A 17,642-nucleotide genomic window follows, 5' to 3' on the forward strand; every position below is an offset into this window, starting at 1 on the left:
GTTTGCACATTCACACAGGCCCAACTACACAGTTTGACATAATAGAAAGTTAAACTGTGGCTCCGTGGTCGTACCGTAGCTACAGCTCGCATTAAAGCTGCGTTCGGTCACAGAAAGCCTGACATCGTCCAGGTTATTTGAGAGGTCTGCTTTGACAGCGCGTCGCGGCACGTAATGCCAAGAGAGCAGAGCAAAAGGGTGCAGTGAAAGGACTGCAGCCTACTGCACTAATGGATGCAACCCATATGTTTTGAGCCTGCTTAAAAGCCCGGGAAAGTGATTGAAAAGCTGTTTGACATCTGCTATGCTGTTTGCCGCCGCTGCTCTGCTACTCTCCGAGGCCCGGCACCACGATGATTACTGTTAATATGAGTGAAGTTACTTCTTCAAGCGATTCATCTCATTCCAGCAGCCTCATCCTGTCACTGGTTGTCACTTTAATTCCCCGTCTTATTTTACAGAATGTATCCATGTCCATCACTCTCTGTCCGATTTCTTTACTCCAGTTTGAACCAATTTAATTTAATGCTACACACGATACGTGTTTCTCTGGATTTTTCATTGTATGTTTTTTTTTTCCCAACAATATCTTTATTATTTTTTTTACATTTTAATGACTTACAAACAGTCCAACATTCTAAACACTACATGAACATACACTCCTCTCAGACAGCAAAAAGAAAACAAAAAAGTCGTCAGATTTATCGCTCCGGTAAAGGCCTAAATTTGTCATTATCCCAAATCAAATGTCATTGCCCTCAGTCCTCGTCCTCCTCAGATAATACAAATCCCTCTACAAAATTCACAAATGGTCTCCACACCTTCTCAAAAACATTTCCTTTTCAGTATACATGTTATCCGCTCCAATGGCAAAGCCACCATCATTTGTTTTATCCACTGTGTGATACTCGGTTCCCTTGTTTTTTTCCATTTTAGTGCAATTAATCTTTTTGCTTGTAACAAACCCATATCAATAAACATTCTGTCACTTTTTGTGTACCTCATGTTTTCTGGGTACAATCCCAGAATAAGGAAGCCAGGATCCAAAACAACCTCTTTGGATAATATTTGTTTCAAAGTTTGTGTTACTGCAACCCAAAAGGAGCCAATCTTCCTGCAATCCCAAATACAATGCCAAAAGTTACCTTTATCTTCATTACATTTATTACAAGTGTCTGGAATATTAGAGTTGAACTTATTTAATTTTTCCGGAGTAATATATATTTGCATTAACCATTTGTATTGCAACAACCTTAGTCTAGAACTAATAGTTTGTTTATGAGCTTTTGCGCAAACCAATGCCCATTGTTCCCATTGTATGGTTTTTACTGTGCTCCCCTGCAGGTGTGTGGCTTTTTGCAGAGCATCAGAAATGGAAGGAGTTCGACAGAGAAGGCAGAATAAGAAAGATCAGGGTGACGAGGCTCTGCCTGTGACTCTTACTCTCTCTTTCTCTGTTAGATATGCATTACCTCCATACCCACTGATTATTGAACACTCTCCAAACCAATATATAACATGTTTTGTAGCTACTCGGCGCTGATTTTGCAGTGCTGTATTTTTACAGTCGTACTATATATTTCTGTTTTTATTAACCTTCTCACGGCAGGCGTTGTAGATTTGCAACAGTTAAAAGCTAACAACCTGATTACCCCACATGCATATTTTATGAGCTTTTTTAGGCTCAAACTTAATTTGAGAACTGCCTGTTTTTTATCTGCAGCTAAAATGAGTCATCTCTTGGTGCAGCATGAATAAGCAAGTACTGCTTATTCATAAGTGCATCAGTAATGATAATGACACAACGTATCTGTATAAAACGTTTAAAAAGTCAAGTTCTTTAATTTTTTTAATACTGAGTTATTGCTATTTTACACCTGTTAACATAAATATCTAATCGACCAGTCATGTGGTATTAACATGTTTAAGGCACCATCAACACAACCCATAAAGTTCAAATCATGCATCAGAATGCGGAAGAGAGGTGATTTAGGAGACTTTGAACATTGTATGGTTGTTTCAGAAACTGCTGATCTAAAGGGGTTTTCTTAGACAACCAAAGAGAAAATATCCAGTGCGCTGGATGTCTCAGATCCCTTTTTGATTACAGAGGTCAGAGGAGAATGGCCAGACTGCCTCAAACAGTCAGTCAAATAACAACTAATTACAACTAACACAGAAAAATACACTGAAAACAGTGTATTCATCTCCTGATGGCTGCTATCAACAGGATAACCATGTCACAAAGCTTAAATCATGTTAACATCACAAACTGTATGTGGATCTAAAGCTTGGTAAAACCACACGATTCAGATCACAAAAAGATGTCTTTATTCCCATCAACACACTGCAGTTAAGTTTAACTCCAGGCCCCTATACATGGTCGTGCTGCCAGAGATACTCATTATATCACCCGATGTGAATTAATGCACTGCTGAAAATAGTCCAACAACTCCTCTGTTTACTGCAGTTTATGCAGGCTAAAAGAACTGCAAGGCCAGCTGTTTAAGGAAATTAAAAAGGAAACTATATTAACACATTGCCAGTTGCCATGCCTTCTCAAGACTTGCTGCCAATGAGAAAGACGTAGCAAAAACGAAGGCTTTATCCTTCAAGTAAAACTGAAGCAACTGAAAACTTAATTCTGCAGATGCTGTGGCACTTTTCCAAGATCAGCTCCAAGGTGTAAGGAAAGTAATGAACTCCTCGCTCAGCCTGGTTTCATGGCTCCCTGCAAACCACAATCAGCAAAGATCAGAACACCAGAGAGTCTGTCTGGTAAACACAAGAGGCTTATATGCATCTCACCTGATAATCTTATCTTTTTAGTCTGGAGGTGGCACAGCTGCTGCTGCACGTTCGGTTTGTTTGTGAGCTTCCTTTTTCTTACTAAACATTTTTTTTCCTGGTAGCGTCACCTGATTGGTTGAACTGTGTCCCTAGTGAGTCTGTTTTTAACTTGCTGCATTAAAAAAAAAAAAAAAGATTTGACAAGCAAAATGCACGTGCAGCGCTAACACACAGCTGAATCCCCAGCTTTTTAGCTAATGCACCTAACCTCGTTTTGTGTGACGAAGGGTACAGCTCAAACCACATTAAGGCCAATGTTTCAACCTCGTCGAATACCTGCATCGCAGCAAAAAAGGAAAAGGGCCCACTCAGCACAGCTACATGGCTGCGGGGACCAGCAATTGAACAGAGGCTGCCAGGATTATCCATACATATTTTTATACTGCCAGCGAAAGCAACAGCTTTGCCCCGAAACAGTCACATTCAGAGGCAGACTGAGTCAGCAACACCTACACTAAACAATAAAGCAATGCCACAAGTTCAATAGGCTGCACAAAAATCCAGGTGTTAGATTGGAGACATCACAAAAACAATCCCAGCGACGACAACAACAATCTGACACACAATTGAACCTCGGTGGGGGGGTTTCATCTCTTAAAAATGTGACCTATATTTGCTGCGTCGTGAATCAAATAGGTCAAGTAAAGAAAATGTGAATAAAAATGTATGTTTGAGTAAAAGCTGTGGAATTAGTGGAATTGCAGAAGCGGAAGAGTCCGTGAAGCTGTATTCAGATCAGGCCCAGTCTTCAAGATGAGCTCCCAGTTCATTTCAAGGTAGATTGGATGGCAGTGATATGATGGGAAGAGAACATTGTGTAAAATCAGAAATATGGTAGTTATGTGGCTTGCCTCACTCGGCTGCCCAGAATATCATTTATCGTACACGTCAAATCTGATCTGGCTTGGAGTCAGCCACATATTTTCCAAGGATAGGAGAGCTCTCAGTCAGGGGTATGTCTCAGTGAGTTTGACTTGCACTAAAAGTACGACGCGCCAAGTAACTATTGGGGCTGAAGCTAGAGATCATTTATCCTCTAATGAAATTAGTATTTGTGGAAGTTACAAGTAGGAGTTAAAGATCTATTTGCGCCGCTTTCCACTGTCAAATTTGAAGGATACGTGTCCAACAATTTATATAACTTATAACTTAAAAAAAAAACACATCGCTGTGGTAAATCTTTACCCTGCCTTCGAACGAGGCAGCCTGGACACTGTAGCGTGAACTTGCTTGTCTGTAGTACAATCTAGACCTAAAGAAATCTCTACATCAATTCCATTCACATTAGTTGCATGCAAAGATAACACTTAATCCTGCGTAAAAGCTCAGATTAGTCCATTTTTCAAAAGACTGAAAAAAGATCCACCGTGTGAACAGTGGAAGTCGGGCATCAGTGCATCGGTGCATCGGTGCAATGATTCATTTCGTTCTTTCCACTGATCTAAAACCCAAATGCACAGAGTTTAGAGAGATATACAGCAGATCGTTTCGTTTAGGAAGCTGAAGACATCAAATGTTCTGCACTTTTGCCTCATAAGTTACTTAATAGATCACTTAGACAAATTACACACTAATCAATTAATGGGCCATTTGTTGCAGTACTCCATATCCCCCTGCTAACCTCTCCAATATGAGACCGAGAAGTGGAGGGGGTCAGTGATGTCACCTAGAAATAGATAAGGAGGCTCATAATTAGTTAGTAATGGCAGGTTAGACACCTCAGCAGGAGAATCACTGCGCAGAAGGACCTTGCCAATAAGGAACCTGAGTTAATTAAAAGACCTGGCTGTGCTCTTAGGACTTAAGTGTCCTTATTCTGATGGAATGCTAAAATCTTCCTCACAGCTTGACGCGCTCTGTTGGACGGTGGCGGCTTTTTTTTCTTTGTTTTTTTCTCTAATTACCTGATGTGAATTCATGGCTCGATCATCACCGGTTCTACAAACCAATCAAAATCAGAAAAACAACAATAAACTGGAAATATCATCATGCTAACATAAAGTTTACTTTGGCTTCCAGTTGGAAACTGCAATGAGGCTTAAACGTGTGTCAGCACAGGAGTTGTAGTGTGTGTCTCACTAACTGTGGCTGCTGAAGGCGTTTTGGAAGCATTGCTAAAAAGCTGTGTCTGCTTCTGAAGGGAGCTCATCAAGCTGCAGAGAGCAGATGAGGAAGGAAGCGTCCAAACTAAAAGGCTCTGTGCAGACTGAACGCTCCACCAGAACGCTCTCCCTGTGTTATGAACATGCACCGCAGCAAAAAACACACATTTCTGTTTAAAGCATACAACTGTCCATGTAAGCTACTTAACAAATCCCATTTTTCTCACTCTGTATGCATAAAATCACGAGGGGAAATGTACTTTACTGCCCAAAACGTAGGTTACCCACACTCAGCACTGTCCCTGAATGCACAGACAAAAGGAGGGAGGATCAAAGAGGTTGCTGATGCTCTGTTAGGGAGCTGCTTTTGCTTAGTGGGCTGTGTAGAGATTGAGTAACAGGGATGAAAACCATTATGTTTTAAATCCGTTGACACACAGCAGCATTCTTTGCAGTGTAATACAAAAATCAGCGCCTCCCTTTTTTTAATCGTTTGATCTAGAAAAAATGAGAGAACACTTCAAAATGCTCATTTCACAAAGCAGCGCCTTTGAATTTTGCGAGAACAAAACTTTGTGACTGTTGTTTCTTGATGAACGACTTCACCGACGACCGAAATTGTAGGTTTTGTCTGCCAAACATCAACCTAAAGTGTAAAAACCAAACAACTGACCGAGGGTTAAACCAAGACGGTCGCAAAGAGAGGGAGGAGGTGGATTTATAGTACCGAGAGCCGGCCCAGGCAGACAGAGGGTACAAGTGCTCCGTTCCAGCTCTTCCTGTTTTGTTTTACAGCCCCAAACTCCAGGGAGCAGCTGTGAGTCTGCTCAATTTAGGCCAGACAGATGGAGACAGTGTTCGTGGTGATTGCATTAACATATCCAGCCCCAAAGAGCGAAGCAGTTTTGGAGGGTGGACCGGCAAGTCGCTTCAGGATTGAAGGAGGAGACAATGGGAGAAAGACAAAAGCTCGGAGCTTAATGATTTTTCTCATTACCTCTTCTCATTTCTCGATCTCCTCCTCTCTTTCTTTATCCCCCCGGCTTTTCATTTCTTTTGTCTCTCGGCCATTTCCTGCTCTCTCACGCTCTTCCCATCTATCACCAAAAATGGCTGCAGGCTGATGGGAAGCAGCAACGCAGTGTCAACTGCCGGCGGCTTAACAGGTGAGAGAGCAGAAGGTGAGAGGCTGGATTCGACTTCTCCCCTGACAGTACTCAGAATACATCTGAATAGCATCAGCCGCGGCTCCTTACACGCACGCAGGCACAAAGTGCATGTGCAGTTCAAGAGATTGTTTTGCCACGCTTGCAAGGTTTATCGCCAAGTCTTAATAGTTTCACATGACTTTGACTCAAGTGGTGGACTGGGTGGCTTCAGATTCGACTTTCCAAATTGAAAAAGAAAGGTTATGTACGCAGCATCCTTGGCATCTGCTACATACTTCCTTGTCACTGTGGAAAACAGCATTTCATGACTCAACGGTAGATGTATACGTAGTTAGAACAATGATATAGAAAGTGTTGTCTTGGTTTTTAGTTTTGATTCATCCTTTATTCTTCAGTGTGTGGGATGGAGTGTGTTCTCCTCTCCATCCCAGGGAAGGTGTTCGGAAAGGTATTACTTCGGCGACTATTGAGAACGGTGGATGAACGGCTACGCGAGGCGCAGGCGGGTTTTAGAAGTGGAAGGTCCTGCATTGAACAAATATTCACGCTGAGATCAATTATTGAGCAGAGCCTCGAATTCCAGCAAAGGCTATGCGTGAACTTCGTTGACTTTAAAAAGGCTTTTGATAGCCTTAATCGAGACACGCTCTGGAAAATCATCAAGTCTTACGGCGTACCCGACCGCTTCGTTACCGCGTTCCAAGCGTTGTACCACAACTCTAGTTGTTGCGTCCAAACAGACAACGGCATCATGGAATATTTTAACATCGATACTGGTGTGTGACAAGGCTGCGTCCTATTGCCATTCCTCTTCAACATCGCCATTGACCACGTCATGCGCCGAGCAATTGGACCGAACACGATGGGCATCGCCGGACGTGATCCCCTGCAGCAGTTCACAGATTTGGACTTTGCGGACGATATAGCCTTACTTGCACCAACACTCCGGGCTCTTCAGAAAACAACCTCATCTTTGGATAGAGAAGCAGCACTGATAGGACTCAGGATCAGCGGCGAGAAGTCGAAGTTTATGCGAGTTGGTTACGCTACACCATCAAACACAGCGGTTACTGTGAAGCAGCAGCAGCAGCTAGAAGAGGTGGACAGGTTCATGTACCTGGGTTGCACTTTTAGCAGTGACGGGGACGCGGAGCATGACGTTAAGTGCAGAATTGGGAAAGCATGGGCAGCCTTTCAACGATTACGACCTATATGGATGACCACCGCACTGCCTTTATCAACCAAGTTGCGGCTCCTGAAGACCATCGTTATTCCGACGGCACTGTATGCAGCGGAGACTTGGAAATCAACTGCAAAGATCAGCCATCTTGACGTTTTCCAACAACGTTGTCTTCGACGGCTGCTCAAGATCACATATCGGGATCGCGTTACCAATGAAGAAGTATATCGCCGTACGGGAGTAGAGCCGCTCCATGTCCAAGTCACCAAGCGTCGGTTCAGATTTGCCGCTCACATCCTTCGGCTACCGGACCCGAGACCTGCCCGTGTCGCGGTTCTGTGGAACCCGAAGAATGGAAAGAGACGGCGAGGAAGACCTAAAATAACATGGAGGAGGACTTTCCTTGAAGATTTACGTTCAGTCGAACTGTCATGGGATGAAGCAACAACTGCCGCGATAGACCGAGTTCGATGGCGTTCTCTTGTCGCCCGATGCGCCGATCGGCGCGGGAGGATCTAAGTCTAAGTAAGTAAGTCTTCAGTGTTCTCAATCTCATGCGAGGTTCAGAATTTGTCCCGAGGGAAGTCTTAAAAGGAAAAGTCATAATTCATTGAGGGGTATGAATGCGCTGAGATAATTTGCAGAACCGGTGCAGAGAGAGATACATGCTGTTTAAATATACTTCAAAATAAATACAGTCACAGATAAATGGACTTATTTGGCACCCTTCAACTCAATTTGAGCACTTGAAGCACTCACTGCAAGTCTCTGAATCTCACACACAAACACACAGAGCACTTTTAATCTAACATCCATACAGACACTCATATTCCGATGGATGCATTGGGGGCAATTTGGGGTTCAGTATCGTGCCCGGGGATATTTCGACAGCTGGACTGGAGGAGCCTGAGACGGAGCCACTGACCTTTCGATTGGTCGATGCCCCACTCTACCACTTGAGCCACATCTGCAACACACATTAAAGGATCGCAGACATAAAAAAGGCCCGAGCTATAATTTATATTGATGTACATGTCTCCTTGACATCTTTTATTGGACTACTGTGTTAAACAGATTGACCAAGCTGCTGCGCGCCTGCTGCCACCTTTTAATTAGAGCAAAGTGTGACACAATTACACTTTTACTAAACATAAAAGCCGCAAAAATAATCTCCAATGTACACACTTTAGTTCTCGGTGTTTCCTCACTGTAATGAAGTGTGTTACACCCCCACCTGGAGCAATCAAACGCACCAGAGAGAGCGTGAGTCAATCTGTGTATCCAGCTCGGCAGAGAGCTGTGTGCATCCGCACTGATCGTTAGCAGCAGCGGGGTGGCTCAAACTTTGGAAGATTGTCTCTCTACACAGGCAGGAAAATGTTGCAGTAACAAACCTTACGAAGTGACGAAATCCGAGGCCTAAATGAGGAGAAGTTCAAGTGCTACGGTGTGCGCGCCAGCGTTCCCTTATTAATATTCTCGCTGCTGTTGAAAGGGCTCTTCAGCACAGCTGCAGCTTGTTTTGGTGGGGTTGTTCAGCCTTTCTATTCAACAGCGAGGGCAACATCGAGGAGGAATGCATGGGTAAGTGTTGCATTACAGTAATTTTATGCTTTATGATACAAAGAGGAATATTGATGCTGTCACACTAGACACATAAGAGACAAATGCTGATGAAACGAGCCCTGGGACGCAGACATACTCACAATGAACCTGCGGTCATTCTGTGTGTCTTTTGGGTTATTTTGTGTCTTTTTCAGATTTTACGCTCCTTTAGTAATCCACCTGCAAACCCCGGCTGAGCAGCAGGCTCATACCCACATTTGCACAGGCTGAATTGATTTAGATAGTAAATGCCAGAAAAGTATTTTCTCTGCCATTAATGTGCATTTTTTTGAAAGAACAGACTCTTTGGTGGGCTGTTAACTTGGGGTGTTTATAAAAAATGTGAACACTGACAACAAAGCTAATAATATATTTCTTGGGGAGGAAAATCAAGATTGCACAAGAGCTCTTTGAAACGACGAATCTCTTTCGCCTGCTTTTAAAGATAAACTGTTATGTAATGTTTTTAAATACTAGATCTAAAAACATGGAAACCTCGTCTAAAGTAAAACCTGTCCCCCCCCCCAGGATGACATTTTCTCCACGTGTGTTCACAGACTGTAGACATCATATACTGAAAACAAAGCAAAGACACCCAATCGAAACGTCTGTACATCGAAATAAGTTTGAAAGTTTTGTCCTCAACTTATTTCAGCCTCAATTATGCTGCAACGAAAAAAGCACTTCACAGTTCGGTCGCGAATAAATTGGAATAAAAGTGGAGTGCGAAGTGTGTAAACAAAAGGCAGGTGGTTGAATTTTATTAGAGAGCGGCGCCGCATTCGGCAGGTGCGGCACTCAGCGCCCTAAACGTCTGCAAGCATCGCTGCTTTACCTCAAACGCAGAGCCGTGATGAAATGGCCGCGTGCCACGGGTTTTCTCTTGGCGTCAGCGCTCAGACTAGCCAAACAAATCGTGTGTGTCGAACAGGGCGGTGGGCGTGTGCGCGCTCGAGCTCACTCACACATTGGTTGTGAAGATGCCGTAGATGAGGTCTTGCTCGGGCAGGTAGAAGGTGCTCTGCAGCTCGTTGTAGTAGAAGGGGATCTCCCCGGAGCGAGAGCAGTTGAGCCTCGCCTTCATGAACGTGGTCCACGTGTCCTCCAAGAGAAATCGCCCGCCGATGTCGTTCTTGCAGACCCTCGCCACGCGGGAATACACCGTCTTGCCGCAGTCGTGCTCCACTGCATTCTCCCTCAGGAAGAAGAAGGTGAAGAGGCCGACGTCGTAGGCCGAGATAAAGTGGGGCTCTATGGGGGGGGAAGAAGGGGAGAGGGGATCATTACATCTACTCCTGCAGCACAGAAATATTTGCATCATTTATCTTGTAGATGCTGTTTGCTTCGACCCTTTTGCTCCTTATTACCGAATACAAGCACAAGTTTGAATTCCTGCCACTGCCGTCCCAGTTTGAGATGGTCTGGAAAAGGAGCCTAAATGTCAAATGTGTAAATGAGGAGAAGCCGCAGAGACGGATAGGAAGCAGATAAAAAACGGTTACTAATAAATCTGTCTGATATTTTGATGGTAAATCCATGGAGCGATCTCTGTTTAACTACATGTCCGCGCTGTTTTTATTGCCTGGGAAAAGTGGGGGGTGCGGGTGGGGACGCATACACAGTGATTAATGGGCGTCTCTGCTCGGTGGGTTATCAGGTAAACGGCACAGAACAAGAGGGACGTTACTGTCACTCTTTAGACACGAATGGCTCATCACCAAACACTAATTTACTGCCGTCTGCTGTCGGGGGGGAAAAGGACGCTTCGACTTGTACATTTGTGTTTGGCAGAAATCTAACGGGACAGGCTCATTTGAAAGCTCACTTTCTTTTTGTTGCAGCATCTTCTCGTGGTGACAGTCTTGGCTTTATGTACGCCGGAGACATGTGACATTTCTTGTGTGATACTTTTAATAAAATGCTAAACTTTACAATCCTAGTTTGTAGCATAAAAATAAACCTAAAAAAGTTGTTTTTAGTACTGCATATAATTGAAATGACCTGTTTTTACAGGTGAGGAGTGTATTTTGAGGGTTTTGCAGTCTTTTAGAAAAACATTCATAAGTGTTAATAAAAAGCTGAGGTTGTTAACGATCGCTAAGTAGAAGACGTCTTGTTTTTCATGAGAGGATTAAATCGTTGCGACACTTCGAGCTCAACACCCACACTGCTGTTTTGACACCGAGCATCACGCTGAAGATTTGTTGTGTACCGCTGTGTTTTCTTCTTCTTTCAGATAAGTACAGATAATGTGCAGAAATGATCAAACACACTGCTGCTGCTGCTGTTTTCTCTTGGGACCCATTTATTGTAACTTATAGCCAGTGTTGGGAAGGTTACTTTTAAAATGTATTCCATTACAGATTACAGAATACATGCCCCAAAATGTATTCTGTAACATATTCCGTTACGTTACTCAATGAGAGTAACGTATTCTGAATACTTTGGATTACTTAATATATTATCATGCTGTTTACAACTACATGAATGTACTATTGCTGTGATTTATTACTGTTACTGAAGGTCTGCGGCTCCGAACCGTAGTAAAGGGACCTCTGACTAATACGGTGGGTTCTGTGTCGGCTCATAGCCGAAAACTAGCTTTACTTTGTTGTCTGGGTCAACATTGCTAGCAGAGACAGAGAGAGGCGTTGAAAGGCTGCTGCAACAGAACTTATTGTTTCGGAGGAAAACACGAACACGGTGTACAGTCGAGTCTTAATAGCTTACTTACAACTGGGCTCGTCAGGCTCTCTTCTTGGCTGCAGTGATTATTATTATATTTACATGCTTCCAGCTCCCGTTTTTGCTGTACTTTTCCACTCTCCTTTTTCTCCCTCCTCACGCTCACAGACACATAACGGGTACAGCAGTCCATTCTCCCTGCAGCACGGACTACACTGCCCATGATGCTACATTCTTTAGAGCTATACCTGTAGCATTCTGCCTATTAGCTTAGCACAACAACAACAGGCGCTCTCTCACCCAGGAAACACGCAGAGAGAGAGCGTCACCCTGTAACCATGGCAACCGTAACACCTGGAACAACAGAACGTAGCTGTCAAACAAAACCCAAACAGTCCTGACCCGCGACAATATGAAACAGGGAAGTACCGCCGTGTAATCCATTTATTTCAACAAAGTAACTGTATTCTAAATACCACCTTTTTAAACGGTAACTGTAACGGAATACAGTTACTCATATTTTGTATTTTAAATACGTAACGGCGGTACATGTATTCCGTTACTCCCCAACACTGTTGATAGCACATCCGGGCACATGCACGCTCACACGGGCAAAAACATGAATGGAAGAATATCACCATAATTTGCACAGACACATGCACACACATAATGAAAATGTAAAAAGGCAGATACTGCGATTACAAACACACACACAAGCTTCCACACGCACAAACAGGATGGACATGACCTGTTAACAGCCGTGTTGGAATGTGCAGCAATTTTTACACAAAGCAGGGAGAAAACTAATCCGCCTCTCCACACACAGCGACAGCATCTGTGATGAAAATAACTGGCGGTTTGGGCCGAGCACAAACCAAAGCTCCCGTGGTCTCCGAAGAAGAAAGACAGCAGGAGGAGGAATCCCAACTTTTCAACGCTGTAATCAAGTTTTATTAAAGGGGCGGCGAGTGCCAAAGACCTCGCTCCCCGACCGCCATAATTACTACTCTAAGAGAATGTGAGGAAAGCAGCGGTGGCTAATTTAGCAGGTGATCTAATCGACTTATCGAGTTAAATGAAATTAACTTGCGGTTCTTATCAGTTCATCCTCAGCTGGTATTTCAAATCGAAGGCGAGTACGAATGCTATTAAAGAAACAGAGCGCTTGTTATTAGCATTTTTATTATACATGAAACCCAAAGGTAATCACAGTGTTTACAGCGGTGGCAAAAAGATTTGTCAAACCTTTGTCAAGGTCTCTGTAGTAAACTCCGATCCCGCATTCAGACTGTTAATCGGTGCAAACAGGCGTGCTGATGAACAAGTGAGAGTCGCCATGCCTGCAGGGTGACTGACACTGCAAAACCATCATAATGTGTTAGTGCTACTTTCCCTTTAAAGCTAAGGAGCTGTTATATGAAAGCAGGTGAGCTAATGTAAGGGATAAGCGTGTGTATTCGGTGTGCTTGAGTCGTTCTGTGTTTACATACTGTACCTGTGTTTATGCGCGCTTGTACGTGTGTCAGGCAAAGGGCAGGTGGAGCTGACAGATTCTGCATAATATTACTGAAGCTGCGTGGGTGCAAAATGTGATGAACAGAGTTTTGTTTTTTTCCCTCTGTATCCTGCTAAGTGATAAACAGATTGTTCAATCTGGCAGGCTGGTTGGGTGCTGGAGTAAAGCTGCCTCCAGTAACGTCACATGATGCCTTAGATCAAACACAATCACTGCTGAAAGTGCACGGCTATTTATTATTCAAGCAAAAGGATGCTGCGGGAATGCAAAGATGCTCTGCTAAACACAGGTGGGACGGGTGGTGTCGGGTAGTTTAATTACATCAACGGGACAGACGAGCTCTTTTGTAAGCAGGTTAGATGCCTCTGATGATCTCTGTTTTCATTTTTACAGAACTGTTCGTTTTGTGTCTTTTTGACATGTCTCACTTTTCAGCTAGCTTAGCTGCTAAAAGAGTGGGCAAAAGATGTCTGAATATATCTCCTGCAAAAACCTGTTTTGTACTAAACTAATTTGTTTTGCCAGATAAGATTTGGAGGAAACATATGTCCTTGAGGATTATACTTCCAACCTTTTTTTCCTTTGCAGACAAAGTAAGAGCGCACATGCAGCACACAGACCGAGGGTGAGTATGTGTGTATGCAGCTTTAGGTTTGGATGAAGGAAATATAGAGTTTGTGGTTCATCCTGAGCTCAAACCTAAAGTAGAGTTATACTCATCCTTACTTTGGATTCTGAAAACAACCTGCTCTGGATGTGAGCACAGAAGCTCCACCCACCTGCCATTCAATCCTTCTGTTTGTGAAGAGCAGCCAATAAGAAAAAAGCTGGGTTAAAGGATGTGAGAAGGGTGCTAAAACAGCTTGTTTCAAACAGAGGTTGAAATGAGGGACTGCACTAAGGTCCAGTATAAGATACATAATAATTATTGTGAACCGAGTTATGAAAATCTTATCTAGTACAGCCTCATGATAAAAATATGGAGCTGGAAATGGCTATAATGGATCGAATTTAACTCTTAATTTTATTATAGTCTGACAAAGTTGTGCAAAAAATTCATGATTTATAAAGAAATGATTGCATAATAGCAATAAAATGCTTTAATGGGGCTCTAACTGTAGCAACAAGAATCCTGCTGTGCAAAGAATAAAGCTCTGCAAGGCCCACGGTATTGTCCAAGAGCAGCAGCTGGAGCGTTGGAGAGGTATCAGCAGAGTAATATAAGTCTGGCTATGAAGTTCTTTGTGTGCGTGTATGAATATGATTAGATGTTACAAGTCAGTTGGCAGATGAGCAGCTGAGGATTGAGCCACTCAAAGGGAAGCATGAAAGAAACAGTTCATGCCAACTGGCTAATACACTGCTCTACCTGAACTAATGCTATACTCTTCTTGCCAGGAGCAGATTTAAAAAGAAAGTTGGAGACACGCTCGGTATTTGCTTTGCATTCGTAGCGTCATTAAGAGTTTTACTATCACTTAATAAATAAAACGATCTCTGCAGTATTTAATGTTCTGCAAAACAGTATTTTGCCAGCGCAAATTAGATCAATGAAAGAGCTTCACATTAGGTTGAAGCATCACTTGTAGCTGAATGCATAAGCATGAGAGATTACGACTTTTGATGTTTTGGTTTCTTTTAATATCTGCCGAGAAACATTTTTCCGAGAGCTGAGAGGAGGCCGAAGGCTAATAGCAAAAACATAAATAAACATGTGGCTACCGATGAGACCTGTGAGGAAACCGAGAGAAGCACGCAGGCATTTCCTTAAGACTTTTTCCTCAGGAGACTGTGCATGTAGCTCCTTGTGACATTCAGATGCATGATGGGAAACAGTTGGTCAGCACCTGGCAGGCAACCAATCCAATAAGAGAAGAGACTGATTAGATCCAGGACCCCCTCCCCGCCTTTGGTTCTGCTGAACTGGAGAGGCTCCGAGCTGGAAATGAGATTTTCATTCACACCCCAAATTCACCGGGGAACACGACTCCATAACACTCATAGAATCAGCCATGAAGCAAAGCAGGCTTCGACCGGCGGAGTGGAGGGCGACATGCGTGCGTCACCGTGCGTGCAGCCAGCTGTGATTATGCTGATGTGCACTCGATCTTTTTTTTTTTTTTTTTGACGCTCACTTCCCTTCAACAGGCTTTCTTCCTGTGCGTGTGTTAATACAGCACACGTGGAAGCATGTGGAGCTTGCACACAGTCTAAATACATACATGCATGTTCAAGCCCACACAGGCGGCGTCCCCGGATGGGGCGAAGCATGCTGTGTGTTGTAATTTCACCCTCTCCCTGCTGTGAGGAATAATTACACCGCTCACTGACTCCTCAGTCCTCAATCTTTCCCGCTTCCCTCTCATCCTCTTCCTGGACCTGCAACTCTCTCATCTGTCTCCTATCACTACCACAGCATTTTCCTATTCTTACAGCAAGAAATACAGTTTACACTAACAATTCTTTTAACAGTGAAAGACAATCAGTCGCCATCAGCTCTAAATGATGGATCGGCTGCGTTTCTCCGGCCAGCAGACAAAACAAGCTACTCCGACTCCACGAATCAGATTCACCGTTTGGGAATTTGGTGATCTGTCTGACATTTAATAGGCTAAATGTTCAGTGGATAAACTGAGAAAATAAGAGGGCGGAAATCAAGCAGTAATGAAAATACTCATTAGTCACTGCCCTCATTACATTAAGAAAGACATTTTCTGACACGGCTGCTCGTATTTTATACAGATAATTAAACCAGGAGAGAGTTTAATATACATCCAGGCTATGAAAGAACTGTTAGTCATCTGACATTGTCTGTGAGACTGAAAACGAATCTGACCTTTACTTCCAGAATCGCACATGTTCTCTACATAACACGTCCAGATCTCAGTGCTACTGCATATCAAAGAAACTCGATGACAGCGCTTTTCAGTGGACGGTCCTGCTACATTTCTGCTTGAGTCAGAATGTGTTTTAATGTTTCCAGTAGAGAGAAAAAGGCACAGCGTCAGCAGCTGGGAGATTACTGACACCAGCACCAGAAGCACCGACAGTATTTCATGTTCCCCGCCATTCTGTAAATCCCACCGATTCCTATGCCTAACCTGTAACTCTGCGTTCAACACAGTACTTCAATCACAGCCGTCTTTGTAGACCTTTGAAAAAGAAGCATGCCGGATTGATCTATCTTGGCTCTAACATGGGAGGAAATTGTGTTGGAAGCAAAAGTGCCGACTTGGCCCATCCGGCGCTCAAGACGGGACCTGGGAAACGTTTAAAGAAACAGCAGCAGGTATTTTCTATTTGACACAGTATAACCCTGTGGATTATCTCAAGTTCAACAGGTCAGATTACTGATCAGATTACTCGTTTTATTTGATTAGATTTCTAGACTCTGACAGAAAAATATAATGGAACATTTACTCAGTCGAACACAAGCAAACCTGTAACTCACACCCCTGAAATTGGATGATTTAAAAGCTCTAAAATGAGCCCAAGAGCACCAGTAACACCAGCTCGCAGCTCTGCAGCGTTTTCTGCACGTCTCTGCTTTTTCATTCAACATTTATGTCACAGAGTTGAATAACGCCTTCTCCTTTTGGGAATTTCTGGTGGCCATATTTCACAAAATACCGAGTAGCAAAGTAATTAACTAGAATTTTAATTGGTGATGAAAATACTCATTATCTGAAGCACAGTTAAATAAATGACACTCAAATAGGACGTCAGTGTGATCGTGCAGTGATTCTGTACCATTCAGCCATTTGGAGTTGTACTGGGCAGTCCGGAGTGGTGGCATGCCGCCCAAGCTCCGGTATATGACGGGGTCACGGCCGGAGAAATCGATAACGGTGGCGGCGTACAGCTCTCCACTCTCTGTCACCACCGCCGTGGAGTTGTGGCGAGGGTCGTACGGGCAGCGGGCCACGCCGTTCACACTCTCCAGCACGCTGCTCAAGTTGCCCACCTGAATGCGGGGCACAGAGACACGGGCGGTGCGTTAAATCTGCGGCCTTTTCATCGCGTTTCGACAAAACCCGCACAGCCGGACACACACGTAACTACCTCTCTGGCGATACAACGCGGCTGGAAAGCATTGGTTCCGCACGTTATGACCTCCGTCTTGTTCACCAGCAGGACTCTGACGTAGTTCTGACATTCGGTCTGCAGAGAAGAAGGAAGGGGAAAAGTTGAAGTAGAGCAAAAGCTGAGGTGGTTGGCGAAATACTCTTGGACGTGTTGCTGAAAAGAACAATGGACCAAGTCTTTGGCATGCAATCAAAGCAATTCAGTGTGCAGCTTTTGCTCTTGTGAGTCTATTGTTCAGAAATATGAATACTTGTTTGTAACTAAAGGGAAGCCTGTCTGCGACACTGACATAGGCTCTACAGTAAGTCAAGAATGTGTTTTAATAAAAAGAATCAAATCTGCTTTGACAAAGGCTGAGAATGGATTTATTGGACTGAGGTAATTGCGGTGATGCAGGTTTCGAAGAAAAATGACAGCCTGTTGTATATTTGGTATCAGTCTTCACTGTA

At 43.6% G+C, this 17,642-nt stretch overlaps 1 protein-coding gene and 1 long non-coding RNA gene across 6 annotated transcripts in view; both read right to left on the bottom strand.

Annotated features, from left to right (window-relative positions):
* Nucleotides 1-17,642, bottom strand: part of sema5ba (sema domain, seven thrombospondin repeats (type 1 and type 1-like), transmembrane domain (TM) and short cytoplasmic domain, (semaphorin) 5Ba) — a 222,446-nt gene that overhangs the window by 56,792 nt on the left and 148,012 nt on the right. For all 5 annotated transcript variants that reach the window (XR_014869864.1, XM_085135965.1, XM_085135963.1 and 2 more), the window contains 3 exons: nucleotides 17,170-17,268; nucleotides 16,858-17,071; nucleotides 9,872-10,157 (listed from right to left, as the gene is read on the bottom strand). Coding sequence is in view for 4 of the 5 variants with exons in the window: in XM_085135965.1 (XP_084992091.1) it covers nucleotides 9,872-10,157; nucleotides 16,858-17,071; nucleotides 17,170-17,268 (599 nt within the window). In the remaining variant the exon portion in view is untranslated. The remainder of the gene's footprint in view (nucleotides 1-9,871; nucleotides 10,158-16,857; nucleotides 17,072-17,169; nucleotides 17,269-17,642) is intronic.
* Nucleotides 960-9,864, bottom strand: LOC146500062 (uncharacterized). The gene is made up of 2 exons (XR_014869880.1): nucleotides 4,411-9,864; nucleotides 960-4,380 (listed from the first exon to the last, which is right to left on the bottom strand). It is a non-coding gene; the product is annotated as an uncharacterized LOC146500062 (long non-coding RNA).

Source organism: Neolamprologus multifasciatus, chromosome 16 (assembly GCF_963576455.1).
Source record: "Neolamprologus multifasciatus chromosome 16, fNeoMul1.2, whole genome shotgun sequence".
NCBI classification, from domain to species: domain Eukaryota; kingdom Metazoa; phylum Chordata; class Actinopteri; order Cichliformes; family Cichlidae; genus Neolamprologus; species Neolamprologus multifasciatus.